Source organism: Leopardus geoffroyi, chromosome D4 (genome assembly GCF_018350155.1).
Source record: "Leopardus geoffroyi isolate Oge1 chromosome D4, O.geoffroyi_Oge1_pat1.0, whole genome shotgun sequence".
Classification (NCBI taxonomy): Eukaryota; Metazoa; Chordata; class Mammalia; order Carnivora; family Felidae; genus Leopardus; species Leopardus geoffroyi.
This window is the reverse complement of record NC_059342.1, coordinates 88,305,597-88,322,531: the sequence shown is the minus strand read 5'-3', so window position 1 is coordinate 88,322,531 and position 16,935 is coordinate 88,305,597. Positions and strand designations below refer to the sequence as shown.

Genomic DNA, 16,935 nt, shown 5'->3' with positions numbered 1-16,935 from the left:
GCCCCTGTTTGGGGGTACAGAGTCTGTCTCCACCCAGGAGTGGGATTGCGGGGTCATAGGCACCCTGTGTGTGTAGCTTTACATACACAGTCTTCCAAATGCATCTCCTGATCCACGATCCATCCAGCAGCGTGTGAGAGTCCCGCGGAGCCGCATTTGAAAAGTGCTTGGATCACAGGGCCCCCGGGTGGCTCAGTCGGTTAAGCGTCCGACGTCGGCCCAGGTCACGATCTCGCGGTTCGTAGGTTCGAGCCCCACGTCGGGCTCTGTGCTGACAGCTCGGAGCCTGGAGCCTGCTTCGGATGCTGTGTCTCCCTCTGTCTCTGCCCCTCCCCTGCTCACGCTCTGTCTGTGTTTCTCTCTCTCAAAAGTAAATACACGTTAAAAACAAGTGTTTAAAAAGAGCATCTGCAGGAGGGGTAGGTCATGGGTCACTGAGAGAAGGCGGATCCTTCTAGGGCTGGTGTTGTTGTTGTTTATAAGTAAGCACACATGGGATATCTTTATGGGCTGACTAGTCTTGTTTCCACTCAGCAAATAAAACATAAACCATGTTGGCCAGCGAAACAATGGTTATGGCTTGCTGAACCCGGATCCACTTCTGGCTCCTTGCGTGTAAACACAAGGCTCCCTGCGTGCCTCATTTAGGACCTCAAGAACTGAAGGTCGGAATAGGGACGGGGCTACTTCATGGTGGTTATTTCAGTATCGCACCGCTGGTCGTGAAACGTCTCGCGTGGGAAAATGGGTTGCATAACAGCCTTAGCCCCAAATGCAGTCTCACCTTGTGGATTTCTCTGTATTTGCCGTCTTTCTGCTAGCTTGCCCTGGTCTTTCCTGGTGCCTTGGCCACGATCTCGTTTCGTTTGGGAGTGTTGTTATTCGGTGCCGTTAAGTCAGCGCCTCGCAGGCGTCTGCTCCGTTCAGCGCGTCACGAAAGCAAAGGGCTCTCTTAGCTCCCCCTCTGTGTGGCACCTGCCTTCTTGGCCTTTCTCAGCACCCGAGGTGAGGGATTGAGGATGCCAGCAACAAACCGGGAGGCTCTTGGGAAAGAATGCAAATCTCAGCGGGTCCTCAGTGCAGATACATAAGATGCTCCCTGCGCTTTGCCGATGTGCCCCCCGCCCTCCCCACTCACCGAAGTGATTCGGCCTCTCCCCTTTCTGCAAACCCAGCACCTCCTTCCCCATCCTTCCCGTGGGCTTCCTAACGTCACCGAGAACATCGAAGCAGTCCGAAGAGACGTCCTATCTCTCGGTGTCTGTCCCCACGTCTCTGTGCCCCCCCCCCCAGAGATGCTCCTGTCTAAAACCAGGCCCCCCCCTCTTGTGCACCATGTTCCCCAACACCTGCCGGTTTCTTTGCTCCCTTTCATAGGCAGACTTCTCGAAAGTGTTCTTACTTGCTGTCTCCGGTTCCTCTCCTGTCCCTACTTGATTACTTTTAAAATGTTTCTCTATTTATTTTGAGAGAGAGAGAGAGAGAGTGAGCACGGGAGGGGCAGAGGGAGAGAGAATCCCAAGCAGGCTCCGTGCGCAGAGCCCGGCTTGGGGGGCTCGATCGTATGAACCGCGGGATCATGACCTGAGCCGACATCCAGGTCGGATGCTCAACCCACTGAGCCACCCAGGCGCCCCTCCTGCCAGTGCTTTCAACTCACCCCGCACAGCTCAGCCAGAACTGCTCTTCGAGGGCTCCAGTGACTTCCATGTTGTTCAACCCAACCTCCCGTCCCCGGTCTGCAGCGTCCCTGACCCATCGGCGGCTTTGACCGGGCGGATGCTCCCTCCTCCTTGCCCGGCCTCTCGAATTCCAGTCTTCTGGCTTCCTTCTTTCCACCTCACTGGAGCTCCTTCGCACCCCCCTTTAGTGGGTTCTCCTTTGCCTCCTTCTCTTCATCCGGCGTGCCCCCGTGCCCAGTCCCCGTCTCCTGTATCCCCTTGTGATCTCTTCTGGCTTTAAGTATGGTCTGTGTAGCCGTGGCTCGCAGATACGCATCTCCGAGCTAGACCTCTGTCCCGGACTCCGACACAGATTACGCAGTGTCTCCAGGGGGACGTCTGAAACCCGTCTGAAATGCGACGTGCCCAGAACTGAATCTGTGCGCTCAGAATCTGCGGCCGCACGGCCCAGCTTTTCCCCACTCACTTGAGGGCAGCTGCCTCCTTGCTTCTTGGATCAGGAGCCCCGGACATCGTTGGTTCCCCCTCTTTCTCTCGCGTGCCCCCCCCCCCCCATCCCTCATCTAAGCCATCAGGACCGTACTTGGCAAATTTACCCAGGGTCCGACTCCTCCTCTTGACCTCCGCTGCGGCCGTGGCAGTCCAGGCCCCAGCACCTCTCACCTGGGTTATTATGGGGCTTCTAACTGGTTTCTCTTATTCCCTTCTTTTTAAAAAAAAAAAATTTTTTTAATGTTTATTTATTTTTGAGAGAGACAGAGACAGAGCTTGAGCGGGGGAGGAGCAGAGAGAGAGGGAGACACAGAATCGGAAGCAGGCTCCAGGCTCTGAGCCGTCGGCACGGAGCCCGACGCGGGGCTCGAACCCACACACCGTGAGATCATGGCCTGAGCCGAAGTCGGACACCCAGTCGACGGAGCCACCCAGGCGCCCCTCTCTTATTCCCTTGTTATCCCGTATCCTCTCTCTGTTTTCCACACAGCAGCAAGATCATGGCCCTCTGTTCAGAATTCCAACAACTCCCTATTGTACTCCGTAAATCCGGAGTCCTTAACGATAGATGTCTTAACAAAGCCCTGTGTGATCGTAAACCCCAACCTCTCTGACATCACCTCTTTCCCCCTTCTCCGTCCTCTCTGCCCTAACCATACCCGCCTCCCTGCTGTTTCTTGTATATCAGGCTCGCCCTCACCCCGGGCTCACCTTCCATACGGGGATCCCCTATATATCCTTCCCCTCGATCCGCGTGGCCATCCGCCCCTCACCTCCTTCAAGTCTTTGCTCAGAGGTCACCTGCTCAGCGAGGCCTGCCTCGTCCTCCTGCTGTAGTTCACCCTTTTCCTTTCTTTATTTTTAATGCTTATTTACTTTTTTTGAGAGAGAGAGAGAGTAGGGGAGGGGCAGAGATAGAGGGAGAGACAGAATCCCAAGCAGGCTCCACACTGTCAGCGCAGAGCCTGATGCGGGGCTCGATCCCATGAACCGTGGGATCAGGACCTGAGCCGAAATCAAGAGTCAAGATGCTTAACCGCCTGGGCCACCCAGGCGCCCCTACTTTCCACTTTTTCCAGAGCACTGGTAACTTTCTAACACTCGGTAACATTCTAACACTCGGTAACTTTCTAACACTCGGTAACATTCTAACACTCGGTAACTTTCTAACACTCGGTAACATTGTCTTATGGCCCATACCTACTGTTCATTGCCTTCCACTCCTTTCTGCTAGAATGGAGACCCCTCAAGGGCATGGTTTTTGAGCTGTGTGCACTGAAGTATCCCCAGGGTACAGGACAGTGCCCGATGCGTAACAGGGGCTCAGTAAGTAGCTGGAGAAAGAGCGGATCAACAGGGCTCACATGTCAGACGTTTGGTTAGCCCCGCTTCAGGGAGAATTGTGGCTTTGCACAGGCCTGAGAGCTGACGAGGGCTCACCAACAAACAGGACACCCGATGTGTCTCATGAACGAGACGCTGCGGAACTCAGCCTTCTCACTGCGGGAAACGGACCACGTGCGTGTGAGCACATGCAAATAAGCAAGAAATTAAATCAGCTAAAGATAGCAGTTACCACCCCAGATACCTAAAGCCGGTGATGCAGTTCAGCATGATGGCAGGTGGGGGTTACGTAAGCTAGACTGGCCGGGGAAAACCTGTTGCTTGAGAACTGAAGGACGAGGAGAGGGCAGGCCTGCCAAGGTGTGGGGATAGCTCTTGCAGGCCAAGGAATCAGCAAGTGCAAAGGCCCTGGGGTGTGGGAACATGTTCAAGGGATGCAAAGGCCAGTGTGCCTGAAGCATACCTGGCAAATGCTTGCCTGAAATATCAGTCTGATGTTGAAAAGGCAACACGGCCTTTGCGGGGAGACTTCTGGCCTTAAGTCATTTTTAGTTTTTCAGCATTAGAGGAAAGAAGTGTTCGCTTATTTTTACAAGCAAATGATGATAGTCAGGGCTTTGATTTCTGTAGGTGAGGTGTTGGCAAACTACAACCTATGTCCCAACCCATCCACTGCCTGGTTTTGTAAATAAGGTTTTACAGGAACACAGCCACGTCCACTCATTTATTGACGTATTGTCCACGGCTGCTTCTGCAAAACAGTGGCAAGTAACTAGTTGCAACAGGGACCGTGTGATCATGACCTACGTGCAAGTCTAAAATATCTACCGTCTGGCCCTTTGTAGCAAAAGTGTAGGGGCACCTGGGTGGCTCAGTCTGTTAAGCGTCTAACTCGTGATTTCAGCTCGGGTCGTGTTCTCACGGTTCCCGAGTTCGAGCCTCACATCTGGCTCTGTGCTGACAGCACAGAGCCTGCTTGGGGATTCTCTCTGTCTGCTCCCCCACCCCCACTCAGGTTCTCTCTTCCTCCCTTTCTCTTTCTCTCTCTAAATAAATAAATACAGGGGCGCCTGGGTGGCTCAGTCGGTTGAGCGGCCAACTTCGGCTCAGGTCATGATCTCGCGGTCTGTGAGTTCAAGCCCCGCATCAGGCTCTGTGCTGACTTCTCAGAGCCTGGAGCCTGTTTCATATTCTGTGTCTCCCTCTCTCTCTGCCCCTGCCCCGTTCATGCTCTGTCTCTCTCTGTGTCAAAAATAAAAAAAACGTTAAAAAATAAATAAATAAATAAATAAATAAATAAATAAATAAATACATAAAAAAGTTTACTGACCCTTGCGATAGTTACTGTTTATTCAAGGCAGCGTAAGGTCAAGTTCCTAAGAAAATTTTAAACATCTTATCTGACCTGTATAAGAGAACCAGCTATGTATTGCCCTTTAGCAACTGTTTTTGTTTTTCATTTTTTTTGATGTTTATTTTTATTTTTGAGAGAGAGAGAGAGAGAGAGACAGAGCACGAGTGGGGGAGGGGCAGAGAGAGGGAGACAGAATTCAAAGCAGGCTCCAGGCTCTGAGCCATCAGCACAGAGCCCGACGCGGGGCTCGAACTCACGGACCACGAGATCGTGACCCGAGCTGAAGTCGGACGCTCAACCGATTGAGCCACCCAGGTGCCCTGCCCTTAGCAACTGTTTTTTTTTTTTTTTTAAGAAAGTTATTGGTTATGACCAGATAATGAATTCATAGGATGAAAACTTCCAGAGGCACAAAACGGTCTACGGCAAAGTGTCCCTTCTCTTCCCCCTGCCCCTGGGGACAATGAATGTTCTCCATCTCCTGTTTATCCTTCCATAGAGAGATTTTATGCCGACACAGGCAACTAAGTGTGTTTGCCTCCTCATTTCCCCCGGCAGTTCAGCGTGCCCTTGCCTTGCTACATCCTGGAGATCTTCCCGAGGACTCATTTTTATGTTTGCAGTTTTACTATGTTGCATCGGGTTGGTGGATGTGTTTCCAATTGTTTGCAATGCTGAACAGAGTTGCAGTGCATAGCCTTGAGTAATCCACTTGGCCAGCCTGCTTGGAGACTAAGTTCTTAAAAGGAGCGCTCTGGGTCTGGTGGGGTTTGCCAAGTCGACTCTCAGAGGCTGTGACCCCTACCACTCACGCCCTATTGGGTGGCAGTGCAACTTTCTTCGACCCTCAGTGCCTCTTGGTACCAGTCCGTTTTATCTTTGCTAAGGTGATAAGTAAAAATTGGTGCGTCTGAGCATTAGTGTTTCTCTTGTTATCAATGAGGTTAAACCTGTTTTTTATGCGTGGAGGCAATTTATACTTTCTTTTTTTTTTTTTTTAAGTTTATTTATTTTGAGAGAGAGAGAGAGAGAGAGAGAGAGAGAGAGAGAGAACAGGCAGGGGAGGGGCAAAGACAGGGAGAGAGAGAGAATCCCAAGCAGGCTCTGAGCTATTGGCACAGAGCCTGACTTGGGGCTCGAACCCATGAACCATGGGATCATGACCTGAGCCAAAGTCGCAAGCTTAATCGACTGAGCCACCCGGGCGTCCCGTTACTGTTCTCTATTTTAAGCTCCATGTTACAATTTTAAACGGGCTCGGTTGACTCACTGCTAAGGTAAAGAAAATAATATTTACATGTTTTTCTTCCCTTTCTGAGTGATATAATATCGTCTGTAACATGAGTCCCACGGTTAATTTGTCTTAGTCCTGTTTTTATTTTATTTTATTTTTTTTTTTTTATTTTATTTTTTTTTTTTTCAACGTTTATTTATTTTTGGGACAGAGAGAGACAGAGCATGAACGGGGGAAGGGCAGAGAGAGAGGGAGACACAGAATGGGAAACAGGCTCCAGGCTCTGAGCCATCAGCCCAGAGCCTGATGCGGGGCTCGAACTCACGGACCGCGAGATCGTGACCTGGCTGAAGTCGGACGCTTAACCGACTGCGCCACCCAGGCGCCCCATCTTAGTCCTGTTTTTAAATATGAATGTATGTTCACCACTCTTTCTTCGACCACAGCCTCTCTGCTTGTCTCTGGGCATCAAGAAAAATACGAATATTTTCTCCCCTAATGAGAGCTTGTGGACTAATTCTCGGGTTTGTTCTTGTTTGAGAATGCCCTCATACTTGATAATAATTTGACCTGCTTGTTCTCTGGTAATATTTTCTTTCTCTCCAAACTTTGTTGCTGCATTGTCTTTTGTTGGAAAAGTCTGGGGGCAGCCAGATTTTTTTTCTTTGTAGGTGGCTGGCTTCTTTTTGACTGTAGATGTGAAGAATTTTTTTTGTTCCACTTAGCAGTTTGATAACGTCGCCAAGCTAAGCCCTGTTGTTGCTCATTCGTTGTCGGTTTCCTTAGCGCCCTTTTCATATGCAGATTCCAATTTTTAATTTATTTTCGGGGGAACTTTCTTCAATTGCATCGGAGTGTTGTTTCTGTGCTACTTACTGGGTCGTGTATATTTCAGAGAGAGGCGTTTTCCTTGTGTTAAAGCGTCTTGCCCTTTAGATAAATATTTTTTTCCTGCTTTTGTTAGTTGCTTTCCTCATTATGATCGTTTCAAAACTTTCCTCTGTTGAATTCGATACCCAAGCCCACCTGATGCACTAGCTCCGTAGCGGTGGGCTTTAGGTCTTAGTTCATTTCCTTAGCTTTGCAGTCCGTTTTAGCCTGTGGTCTGGGAGTTCTTTGCTTTATTGGCTTCGTGGTTTTATTACGTTTGTCTCTAGTGTAAAATAGTCTGGAGGAATTGGTGTTTGCCTGTTTCGCTTCTTTTCTTCCAGATTGGGTTTTTCTGTCATTCCCTTCCTCCCTCCTTTCCTGCCTTTCTCCCAAAAATCCATCCTTCCTTCCTTCCTCCCTTCCTTCCTTCCTCCCTTCCTTCTTTCCTTCCTTCCTTCCTTCCTTCCTTCCTTCCTTCCTTCCTTTTCTTCTGTATTACATATCTTTTCACCTTGCTTATGTTTAATATGGGCACTTCAGTGAGGTAGTAATGAGAACAGACATGGGGGGGTACCTGGGTGGCTCAGTCCGTTAAGTATCTGACCCTGGATCTCGGCCCAGGTCAGGAGTTTGCATCGGGCTCTGTGCTGACAGCATGGAGCCTGCTTGGGATTCTCTCTCTCCCTCCTTCTCTGCCCCTCTCCCACTCACACACTATCTCTCTCTCTCTCTCTCTCTCTCTCAAAATAAATAAATAAACTTAAAAAAAAAAAAGGGAGAACAGACATTAGAGCCCAATACCTGGGATACACTCTTGGTTCGTCCGTTCAATAGTAATACAATTTGGGGGGCACCTGGGTGGCTCAGTCTATTAAGCGGCGGACTCGTGATTTCGCCTCAGGTCACGGTTTGTGGGATTGAGCCCTACATTGGGCTCTGTGCTGACAGCTCAGAGTCTGGAGCCTGCTTCGGATTCTCTGTCCTCTCTCTCTCTCTCTCTCTCTTAGAAATAACAAATGAATAAACTTAAAAAAAAAAAAAAAAAAAAGAATTGCTCTTCAGGGTTTGGTGGGCTTACCCCCCAGCCCCACCCCGCAGCGGCGGTGAGGTTGGGGTCAGCATCCATTCTACGCCGTTCCAGAATCTTCCGTCCCTCGCCACGGTCACCACTTTTCAGACTGTGTAGACTGAGGTTGCGTTCCTTTCTTCATCGGCTTGCTTTCTGCTGTTGAAAATTGTCCTGGCTTGTGACTTTCACCTCTTACTGGGAAAGCATAGTTCTCTGATCGAATTTTGTTCCGCTGTCTTTATCTGGAAATCTTGTGGTGAGCTTCTTTAAAAAAACGAAAGATAGGAAAAAAACAAAACATTCCTAGACCCAACCCTGGACCTTCCATCTCAGAGGGTCTGGAATGGAGCCCAAGTATCTCCTTTTTAAAAGCCTCCCTGTGGTTCTTAGGATCAAGTAAGTTTACATCCAGTATCCTTAGGAGAGGATTATATTTTTCTCTCGCCTTTTAATTAGCCTGTCTGAAGAACAAGTTTAATATATAAAACACTTAAAAGTTCTCAGAAAGATCCCATAAATTTATAGATGCTCTTTGTGGTTTATTTTCTTGCTTGTTTGTTAAAATAACCTCGTACAAAATAGGGCAAGAAAGCCCATCTCCAGAGAATGCAAATGAAAGTTGATCTTTTTTTTGTAGCAGTCCCTGAGAGAAATATCCTGACTTTCCCTTCCAGACCTCTTAAGCTTTTAGTTTTCTGCTGGCATTTATAGAGTGAATTATTCATCGGTGCTTTTAAGAAGCATTTTGAATGCTGTTTACGTATGCTAATATGATCAAAGTGATACTCATTCATCACAATATGATGGGTTTTTGTTTTAACTTTTTTTTAAACTTTTTTTTAATGTTTTCTTTTATATTTGAGTGTTTTAACTTTTTTTTAAACTTTTTTTTAATGTTTTCTTTTATATTTGAGAGAGAGAGAGAGAGAGAGAGAGAGAGAGCCCGCGTGCACAAGCGGGTGAGGGGTAGAGAAATGGAGACAGAATCCGAAGCAGGCTCCAGGCTCGAGGCTGTCAGCAAAGAGCCCGACGCGGGGCTCGAACTCACGAGCTGTGAGATCATGACCTGAGCCGAAGTCAGATTTCAATAAACCTTTAAAATAACAGTTTTGAAAGAATTTTTATAGAAGATGTGAGTTTCGAAGTGGTATTTTCCATTTATAATTTATTGTGAACAGAAGAAATGATTAATATTTAAAACCTTGTGGGGCGCCTGGGTGGCGCAGTCGGTTAAGCGTCCGACTTCAGCCAGGTCACGATCTCGCGGTCCGGGAGTTCGAGCCCTGCGTCAGGCTCTGGGCTGATGGCTCGGAGCCTGGAGCCTGCTTCCCATTCTGTGTCTCCTTCTCTCTCTGCCCCTCCCCCCTTCATGCTCAGTCTCTCTCTGTCTCAAAAATAAATAAACGTTAAAAAAAAAAATTAAAAAAAAAAAATATTTAAAACCTTGCATTAAAAATCATTTCACATGCAGGGGCACCTGAGTGGCTCAGTCGGTTAAGCGTCCAACGTCAGCCCAGGTCATGATCTCAGTTTATGAGTTCGAGCCCCACATCGGGCTCTGTGCTGACAGCTCGGAGCCTGGAGCCTGCTTTGGGTTCTGTGTCTCCCTCTCTCTCTGCCCCTCCCCTGCTCACACTCCCGTCTCTCTCTCCCGCTCTCTCAAAAATAAATACACATTAAAAAAATATTTCACATGCAGCCAATAGGCTTTTTACTACTTCAGTCTCCCATGTTTGCTAACAAGAACCTGTTGGTTATATATTCACCTGCTTTCCACGTGTTTCCCTTTTGTCCCTGCCACCTGTAAGGAGGACAGACTGTTTTTACTAAATCTCCCTTTTAGGGGGTGATTGTGGTCAAACCAGCTCAAAGAACTGTACTGTGCTTTTAGCAGACAAGGTTTCCCTCTTTTGCATTAGTTTTTTTCTTTAAGTCACATTTTAATTTTATTTTTTATTTTAATTTTTTAATTTTTTTAATGTTTTTTTAAATTTAGTTTTGAGAGAAAGAGAGAGAGAGAACTCAAGCAGGGGAGGGGCAGAGAGAGAGCGAGAAAGAGAGAGAGAGAGAGAGAGAGAGAGAGAATCCCAAGCAGGTTCTGTGACGAAAGCAGCAAGCCTGACGTAGGGCTCGAACTCATGAACCGTGAGATCGTGATCTGAGCCGAACTCGGACGCACAACCGCTGAAATACCCAGGTGTCCTATTTTATTTTTTACTTTTAAAGACCTTATTATTTTTTTTTTTAATTTTTTTTTTTCAACGTTTATTTATTTTTGGGACAGAGAGAGACAGAGCATGAACGGGGGAGGGGCAGAGAGAGAGGGAGACACAGAATTGGAAACAGGCTCCAGGCTCTGAGCCCTCAGCCCAGAGCCCGACGCGGGGCTCGAACTCACGGACCGCGAGATCGTGACCTGGCTGAAGTCGGACGCTTAATCGACTGCGCCACCCAGGCGCCCCTATTTTTTACTTTTAAAGACCTTATTTTTAAGTAATCTCTACGCCCAGTGTGTGGCTTGAACTCACGACCCCGAGATCAAGAGTCACATGCTCTACTGACTGAACCGGCCAGGAGCCCCCCTCGTATCTTCATTTTAAATTACAACGATCAATATTCTAGTGGATGTTACATACTCCCCTAGAATCTCCAGACTTGAAGGGACAGTAGAGGTCATTTCATCCAACCCCCTCGGACTCACGGATGAAGAACTGGACACACAGACTTTTTACCCAAGTCCACGGCCTCATGTCATCTGGTAACACCTGTTGGAGATGAGATCACATCCGCTTTGTCCACGAAATGTACGCTGATCCAAACTGTAAACTTAGGACGGCACGTTTTTTTTTTTCTTTCTTTCTAGACGATTCTGTAGATTCAGGGGAAATGAAAGAACTGAAATGTGAAGTAGTGAAAGTAGCTACTAGAAAAGAGGACTAGCCCTCAGGTGAGGGCTCCCACTGTGGACCATTAGTCAGCCTTTGGCTGTTTCTCTAAGCCACAGCCGCCGAAGGCAGGCCCCACGAGAAATCAGCCAGCCAGACCCCTGTGAGTGAGTTTTCTTTTTTCATGTTTGCCTCCTAGCTTTTGTGTAAATCGCAGCCTGTTGACTCTAGACATTATCTGGATTCTTGACCTGGAGATGAGATTCGGAAGAGAGATAGGAGTGATTTCGGGCTCGTCGGAGTGCGTTCGGTGCAGATGGGCTGGGCAGGTTGAAAGTTCTCGTTAAATGTCGTAGCGTGAACGTCCCCCGAATATCGTCTCCGCTTCCTCCGAGAAGGCTTCCTTCCCCTTCTCCCCTTAGCTCTTTGGAGGGGCAGCCACACCACACCGCCTTGACGGCATGCCCTTGGCACTTGGAGTTTAAATTTGAACATTTTGGACGTAGTCCCCGTGCTTTCCGTGGGTTTAGGGTAATACTCTTCGGCTGCAGAGGACCAGAAAGGAGCAGTGGCCTGGTGGGAAAACCCACCGTCAGCTCAGTGCCGCCGATGAACGTGGCTTCATGGGTGCACAGGGTCTGTACTCTCCGATTCAAGCCGGGTCGACATCAGCTAGTGCCTCCCTCTGCGCTTTTCTTTTAAACGTTGTTTTTAATGTTTATTTTTGAGAGAGACAGAGCGTGAGTGGGGGAGGGGCAGAGAGAGAGGGAGACACGGAATCCAAAGCAGGCTCCGGGCTCCGAGCTGTCAGCACAGAGCCCAACACGGGGCTTGAACCTGTAAACCGTGCGATCATGACCTGAGCCGAAGTTGGCCGCTCAACCGACTGAGCCCCCCAGGTGCCCCCGCCCCTCTCTGTTCTTATTTGCTCTATTTATTTATTATTATTTATTGCTCTTATTATTTACCTGTGAGGTAAAAGATTCAAAGGTGTGTGACTCCTTCGTAACAGGAGCTTCATCATACATGTGGAAAGATAGAAGGAAACAGGGGCTCGTGGCTGGCTCAGTCGGTGGTACACGGGACTCTTGATTTTGGGGTCGTGAGTTCGAGCTCCACGTCGGGTGTGGAGATCACTTTTTAAAAAGGAAGGAAATGGGGCGCCCCGGTGGCTCGGTCGGTTAAGCACCCGACTTCAGCCCGGGTCATGATGTCACCGTCCGTGAGTTCAAGCCCCGCGTCGGGCTCCGTGCCAACAGCTCAGAGCCTGGAGCCTGCTTTGGATTCTGTGTCCCCCTCCCCTGCTCACGCTCTGTCTCCCTGTCTCTCAAAAAACGAATGAACGTTAAAAAAAATTTTTTTTAAAAATGAAGGAAATGAATGGATTTCAACTGTGGACATTTTCTGATTTTTTTTTTTTTTTAACTTGTCAACAAAAGCACTGACTTCACCTTCCATCACTGATTTCTCGATCGTCTTTTTTTTTCCTCTCTCAGTCGTCTCTCTACAGAAGGTGACATTGTCTGCATTTTTGTTTTAGGAATCTTGCAAAGAAATACCAACCTAAAAAGAACTCGAAGGAGGAAGAGGAATACAGGTCTGTTTAACACCGATCATTATGTGGTGGTATCTTTATGCCAGTGGTGATGATGGTGAAGGAAAGAAAAAATGAAATCTACAAAACTAAGCTGCCTTCCCCGCTCCTCTTTGTGTCAGTTTTTAAACGGGAAGAACCATAAAGACCCTGCTCCACTAACTTCCCTTTGACGGAGTCACTAGACCTATTCCAGATCGTTTCAGTGAAGGTGATTGGGAAAAGCTTAATCTACGCAAATACAGGAAGTGTGGATTATGCAGTCCGCCGTCTTGATTTGGCTTTGTAACATCAGGAGTCTGTTTCACCGAGAAATGTGTCCATTTCAGTCGGTAGCTAAGGCACCGTGGATGGCCCCAGAGTATTATGTCTCTCACCTAGACCTAAATATTCACTGCATTAGTGCATTTACCACGTATACGTATTGGGGGGTATCTTTGGACCGAGTATTAACAGAGCCAAATCCTGCCTTATGTAGAGTGATTCTGCATCCCCCAAAATGCAAAGTGTCTCACTGGTAATTAATTCCGAGCCATTTTGATCGGAACACTCTTACGTGTAATGAATTGTCAGGATCCTCTGGGAGGTTGGTGCACCTTAACCTGATTTTAATTAATATTTTGTCAGCGCGCAGCGCGTTAGAGCGGACGTGGCCTTGTTTGCAAAGGAGTGCCGTTGTGTTCTGTTCCGTAGGTATACAGCATGTAAAGCCTTCCTTGCCACCCTGAACGAAATGAACGATTACGCCGGGCAGCACGAAGTTATCTCCGAGAACATGACTTCACACATCACTGTGGAGCTAGCCCGCTACGTCCAGGAACTGAAGCAGGAGAGGAAATCGGTAACAAATAGCACTTTTTTTAAGGTTTATTTTTATTTTTGAGAGAGAGAGAGAGAAAGAGAGAGCGAGCGTGCATGCAAGCATGGGGTGGGGGGACAGAGAGAGGGAGGGGGACAAAGGATCCAAAGTGGGCTCTGTGCTGACAGCAGAGAGCCTAATGCGGGGGGTCAAACTCATGAACCGTGAGATCATGACCTGAGCCGAAACCAGGAGTTGGATGCTTAACCCACTGAGTCACCCGGAGGCCCCTAAGAGATTTATGGTTAGGCTGTGGTCTGTGTCATTGTTCTTTGATCCCTGAGGAAGTAAGGGCATCATACTATGTTAGTAATAAGGTACCAGAGCTGGCCAGTGAGGATACTTTTTTCATTTAAATTTGAGTCCACAGTAATTGTTGTAAGTGCTCTGGTGTTGCTCGAGCCAACGGGGAAGATCTCGTTGCTGCTGAAACGGAAGAGACGTTAAATAATCATGACCAAAATAATTATTTCATTGTGAGAGTAGCTACAGAGTATGAGTGCAGGGGCTTTGGGAGCAGATGATAGGAATCCCTAACATGCTTGGACCCAGGACCAGGGAGAAGCTTCCCAGGGCCCTCAGCACTTAACGTTTTGGCAAGCCTCGAAGTATGAGGAGGAGTTGCCTGGGGCAAACCATAGAGGGAACAGCCAGTGCAAAGGCCCTGAGACAGGAAGGTATTTGGAACGGCTGAGGCGTTTACTCTTTCTAAGCTATAAGTAGATAGAACGTGGCTTTGGGTGTGTTTAGAAGTTAGGAACAGATATATGCCTGAAGATCAACCCATTCGTTGCAAAAAAAAAGATGTTCATAAACTGAGATGAAATTTTTATCTGTTCACATTAGAGCACTGGGTCTCAAGCTGGCACAATTTTGCCCCCCCCCCCCCAACATGTGCCAATGTCTGGAGATAGTTCTGGTTGTGTGGGGGGGGATTAGCTTTGGGGGGGGTTGCCACTGGCATCTGGTGGGTAGAACCCAGACATGCTGTTCAACATCCTGTGATGCATAGGGCGGCCTCCACAACAAAGAATTACCTGGCTCCTGATGTCCGTGGTGCCCAGATTGACATGGCAGCCTCTTCCAGACCATTCATTAAAGAAGGTCTTTTCCGTGATGGAAAGGAAGCAGTGAAACAAAATACTAAGGTTCCGAATGAAACGCAGCGGCCTATTGTGATCCTCAGGGAAATGTGGTCAATCTGGACATGATGTTGGACTGCTTCCCTGGGCACTTGAACTTCCCTCAACCTTGCACAGTTTATACCCTCTTCCTGTTTGTTTCTTTGTTCGGTGCTTTGTGTGTCTTCACTGACCTTTATCCACCCATATAGCTTAGAGATTTAGCCAACGCCCTCAACAAGAACTCTCTGCATTTACCTTCGTCCGGAACGTACATGCTGTTTCTGGAGTGGATCGTGAGATATGAACCCACGTGACCTGGCTTCCTGTTAGTTTTTTTTTTTTTTTAAATAATGTTTATTTGTTTCGAGAGAGGGGGAGAGACAAAGAATGAATGGGGGAGGGGCAGAGAGAGAGAGAGGATCCCAAGCAGGCTCTGCACCCTCGGCACAGAGCCCAACTTGGAGCTCGAACTCACAAACCTTGAGATCGTGACGTGAGCCGAAACCAAGAGTCAAATGCTTAACCGACTGAGCTACCCAGGTGCCCCAGTTTTTTTTTTTTTTTAAGTTTATTTATTGCGAGAGAGAGAGAGAGTGAGTGTGCGAGCCAGGGAGGGGTAAAGAGACAGCGTGACAGAGAATCCCAAGCAGGCTCTGTGCTCTCAGCGCGGAGCCCGATGGGCGCGATCCCACGAACCACGAGTTCACGACCTGAGCCAAAACCAAGAGCCAAATGCTTCACTGACTGAGCCCCCCTCCTGTCACTTTTTTTTATTCTTCTCCTGCGGACACATTGCTCCCTCGCTGCTCCTCCTCCTTGCCCTGTGTGATCCTGCCTCAGGGCCTTTGCACTGGCCTTTTATTTCCTCGGAAAGCTTTCCCCCCAGATACCTGCAGAGCTCACCTGCTGAGTTCTTTCGCAGGAATATGGTCTTCTCATTGAGGTCTGTCTTGTCCACCTTATTTAAACTTACAAAGTCCCCTGATTCCTTCCCCTCCTCATTGCCCCACCTTCCCTGCTTTACTGTTTTTCCCTAGTGGTTGCCAGCGTCTAACATTTTACGTATCTGTTTCCTTGCGTCTCACGCTAGAACGTAAGCTCCATGAGGGCAAGAATTTTCTTGGTTACCGTTGTATCTCGAGCTCGAGTGTCCGGGCGGGACAAAGCAGGCTCTTGATAAATACTCCCAGGCTGGAAGAAATAATTAAGAAGTGGCGAGAGGCAGTCTTAGACTCAAGTTTGTCCTCAGTTAGACTTCGTGTCACCGGTTGAGGATCCTTGTGTGTCTTTGCTGTGTTACGATCGGGTCCTTTCGTTCTGTTTACCCCCCGTTAATCACATGTCTTGTACAGTCCGTCATATCTGTAGTTTGGATTCTGTTCCCTTTTTATCAGAAATTATAGTAATTTATGGAGTAAATTACAGGTGGTACAGATACACGTTAAATAATATCTTGCGATATGTGCTGTTCCTTTTATTTTAAGGAGAGTCGCAAGCACACATTTCTGAGTCAAATGTTCTGCCGGGAAGAATTACAAACACCATGCTCTCTTGAAGCATTTTGTAATTATATTAAAATGACATTTGAGGAAGCTGGGAAACCTTTTATTTATTTCGTTTTTGCTTGTTTATTTATTTTTGAGAGAGAGAGAGAGAGAGAGCAGGGGAAGAGCAGAGGGAGAGGGGGTGGGGACGGAGAATCCCAAGCAGGCACCACGCTGACAGAGGAGAGCCCGATGCGGGGCTCGAACGCACAAACCGTGAGATCATGACCTGAGCCAAAGTCAGACACTTAACGGACTGAGCCACCCAGGCGCCCCAGGAAACTGGGAAACCCTTTAGAATTCCAGGACGCGTATCGGTAGGCAAATGCGTATTTGCGGTGTTTTAATATTTACCATCATTTGGAGTGACCGCACGTGGTGACACGTTGTATGTTGAGACGCTGTGACTTTAAAAATTATTCGGGGGCGCCTGGGTGGCGCAGTCGGTTAAGCGTCCGACTTCAGCCAGGTCACGATCTCACGGTCCGTGAGTTCGAGCCCCGCGTCAGGCTCTGGGCTGATGGCTCAGAGCCTGGAGCCTGTTTCCGATTCTGTGTCTCCCTCTCTCTCTGCCCCTCCCCCGTTCATGCTCTGTCTCTCTCTGTCCCAAAAAATAAATAAACGTTGAAAAAAAAAAAATTTAAAAATTATTCAGATGATATTGGCTGTTTAGTTGTTTGGCCTCAGGTCTTCATGTTTCTGGATTTGCATAACTGATATCTTTTACGTTTTAACATTTACTCTCCACGGTTCCCCTCGGGAACGTTTTACTCCAGACCAGGAGGCTGGAGGCGTTGGGGCTGGAGAGTCAACCCGACTGTCCGGGCTGTCAGCACAGAGCCCGACGCGGGGCTCGAACCCACGAACCGCGAGATCATGACCTG

General features: G+C 48.1%; 1 protein-coding gene and 1 long non-coding RNA gene across 21 annotated transcripts in view; one reads left to right on the top strand and one right to left on the bottom strand.

Annotated features, from left to right (window-relative positions):
• The window catches only part of FNBP1 (formin binding protein 1), a 145,236-nt gene that overhangs the window by 54,306 nt on the left and 73,995 nt on the right, over nucleotides 1-16,935 (top strand). For all 20 annotated transcript variants that reach the window (XM_045469884.1, XM_045469891.1, XM_045469890.1 and 17 more), the window contains exons 3-4: nucleotides 12,471-12,527; nucleotides 13,218-13,365. In XM_045469884.1, coding sequence (XP_045325840.1) covers nucleotides 12,471-12,527; nucleotides 13,218-13,365 — 205 coding nt within the window. The remainder of the gene's footprint in view (nucleotides 1-12,470; nucleotides 12,528-13,217; nucleotides 13,366-16,935) is intronic.
• Nucleotides 7,983-9,541, bottom strand: LOC123593655. The gene is made up of 3 exons (XR_006710432.1): nucleotides 9,489-9,541; nucleotides 8,930-9,246; nucleotides 7,983-8,877 (listed from the first exon to the last, which is right to left on the bottom strand). It is a non-coding gene; the product is annotated as an uncharacterized LOC123593655 (long non-coding RNA).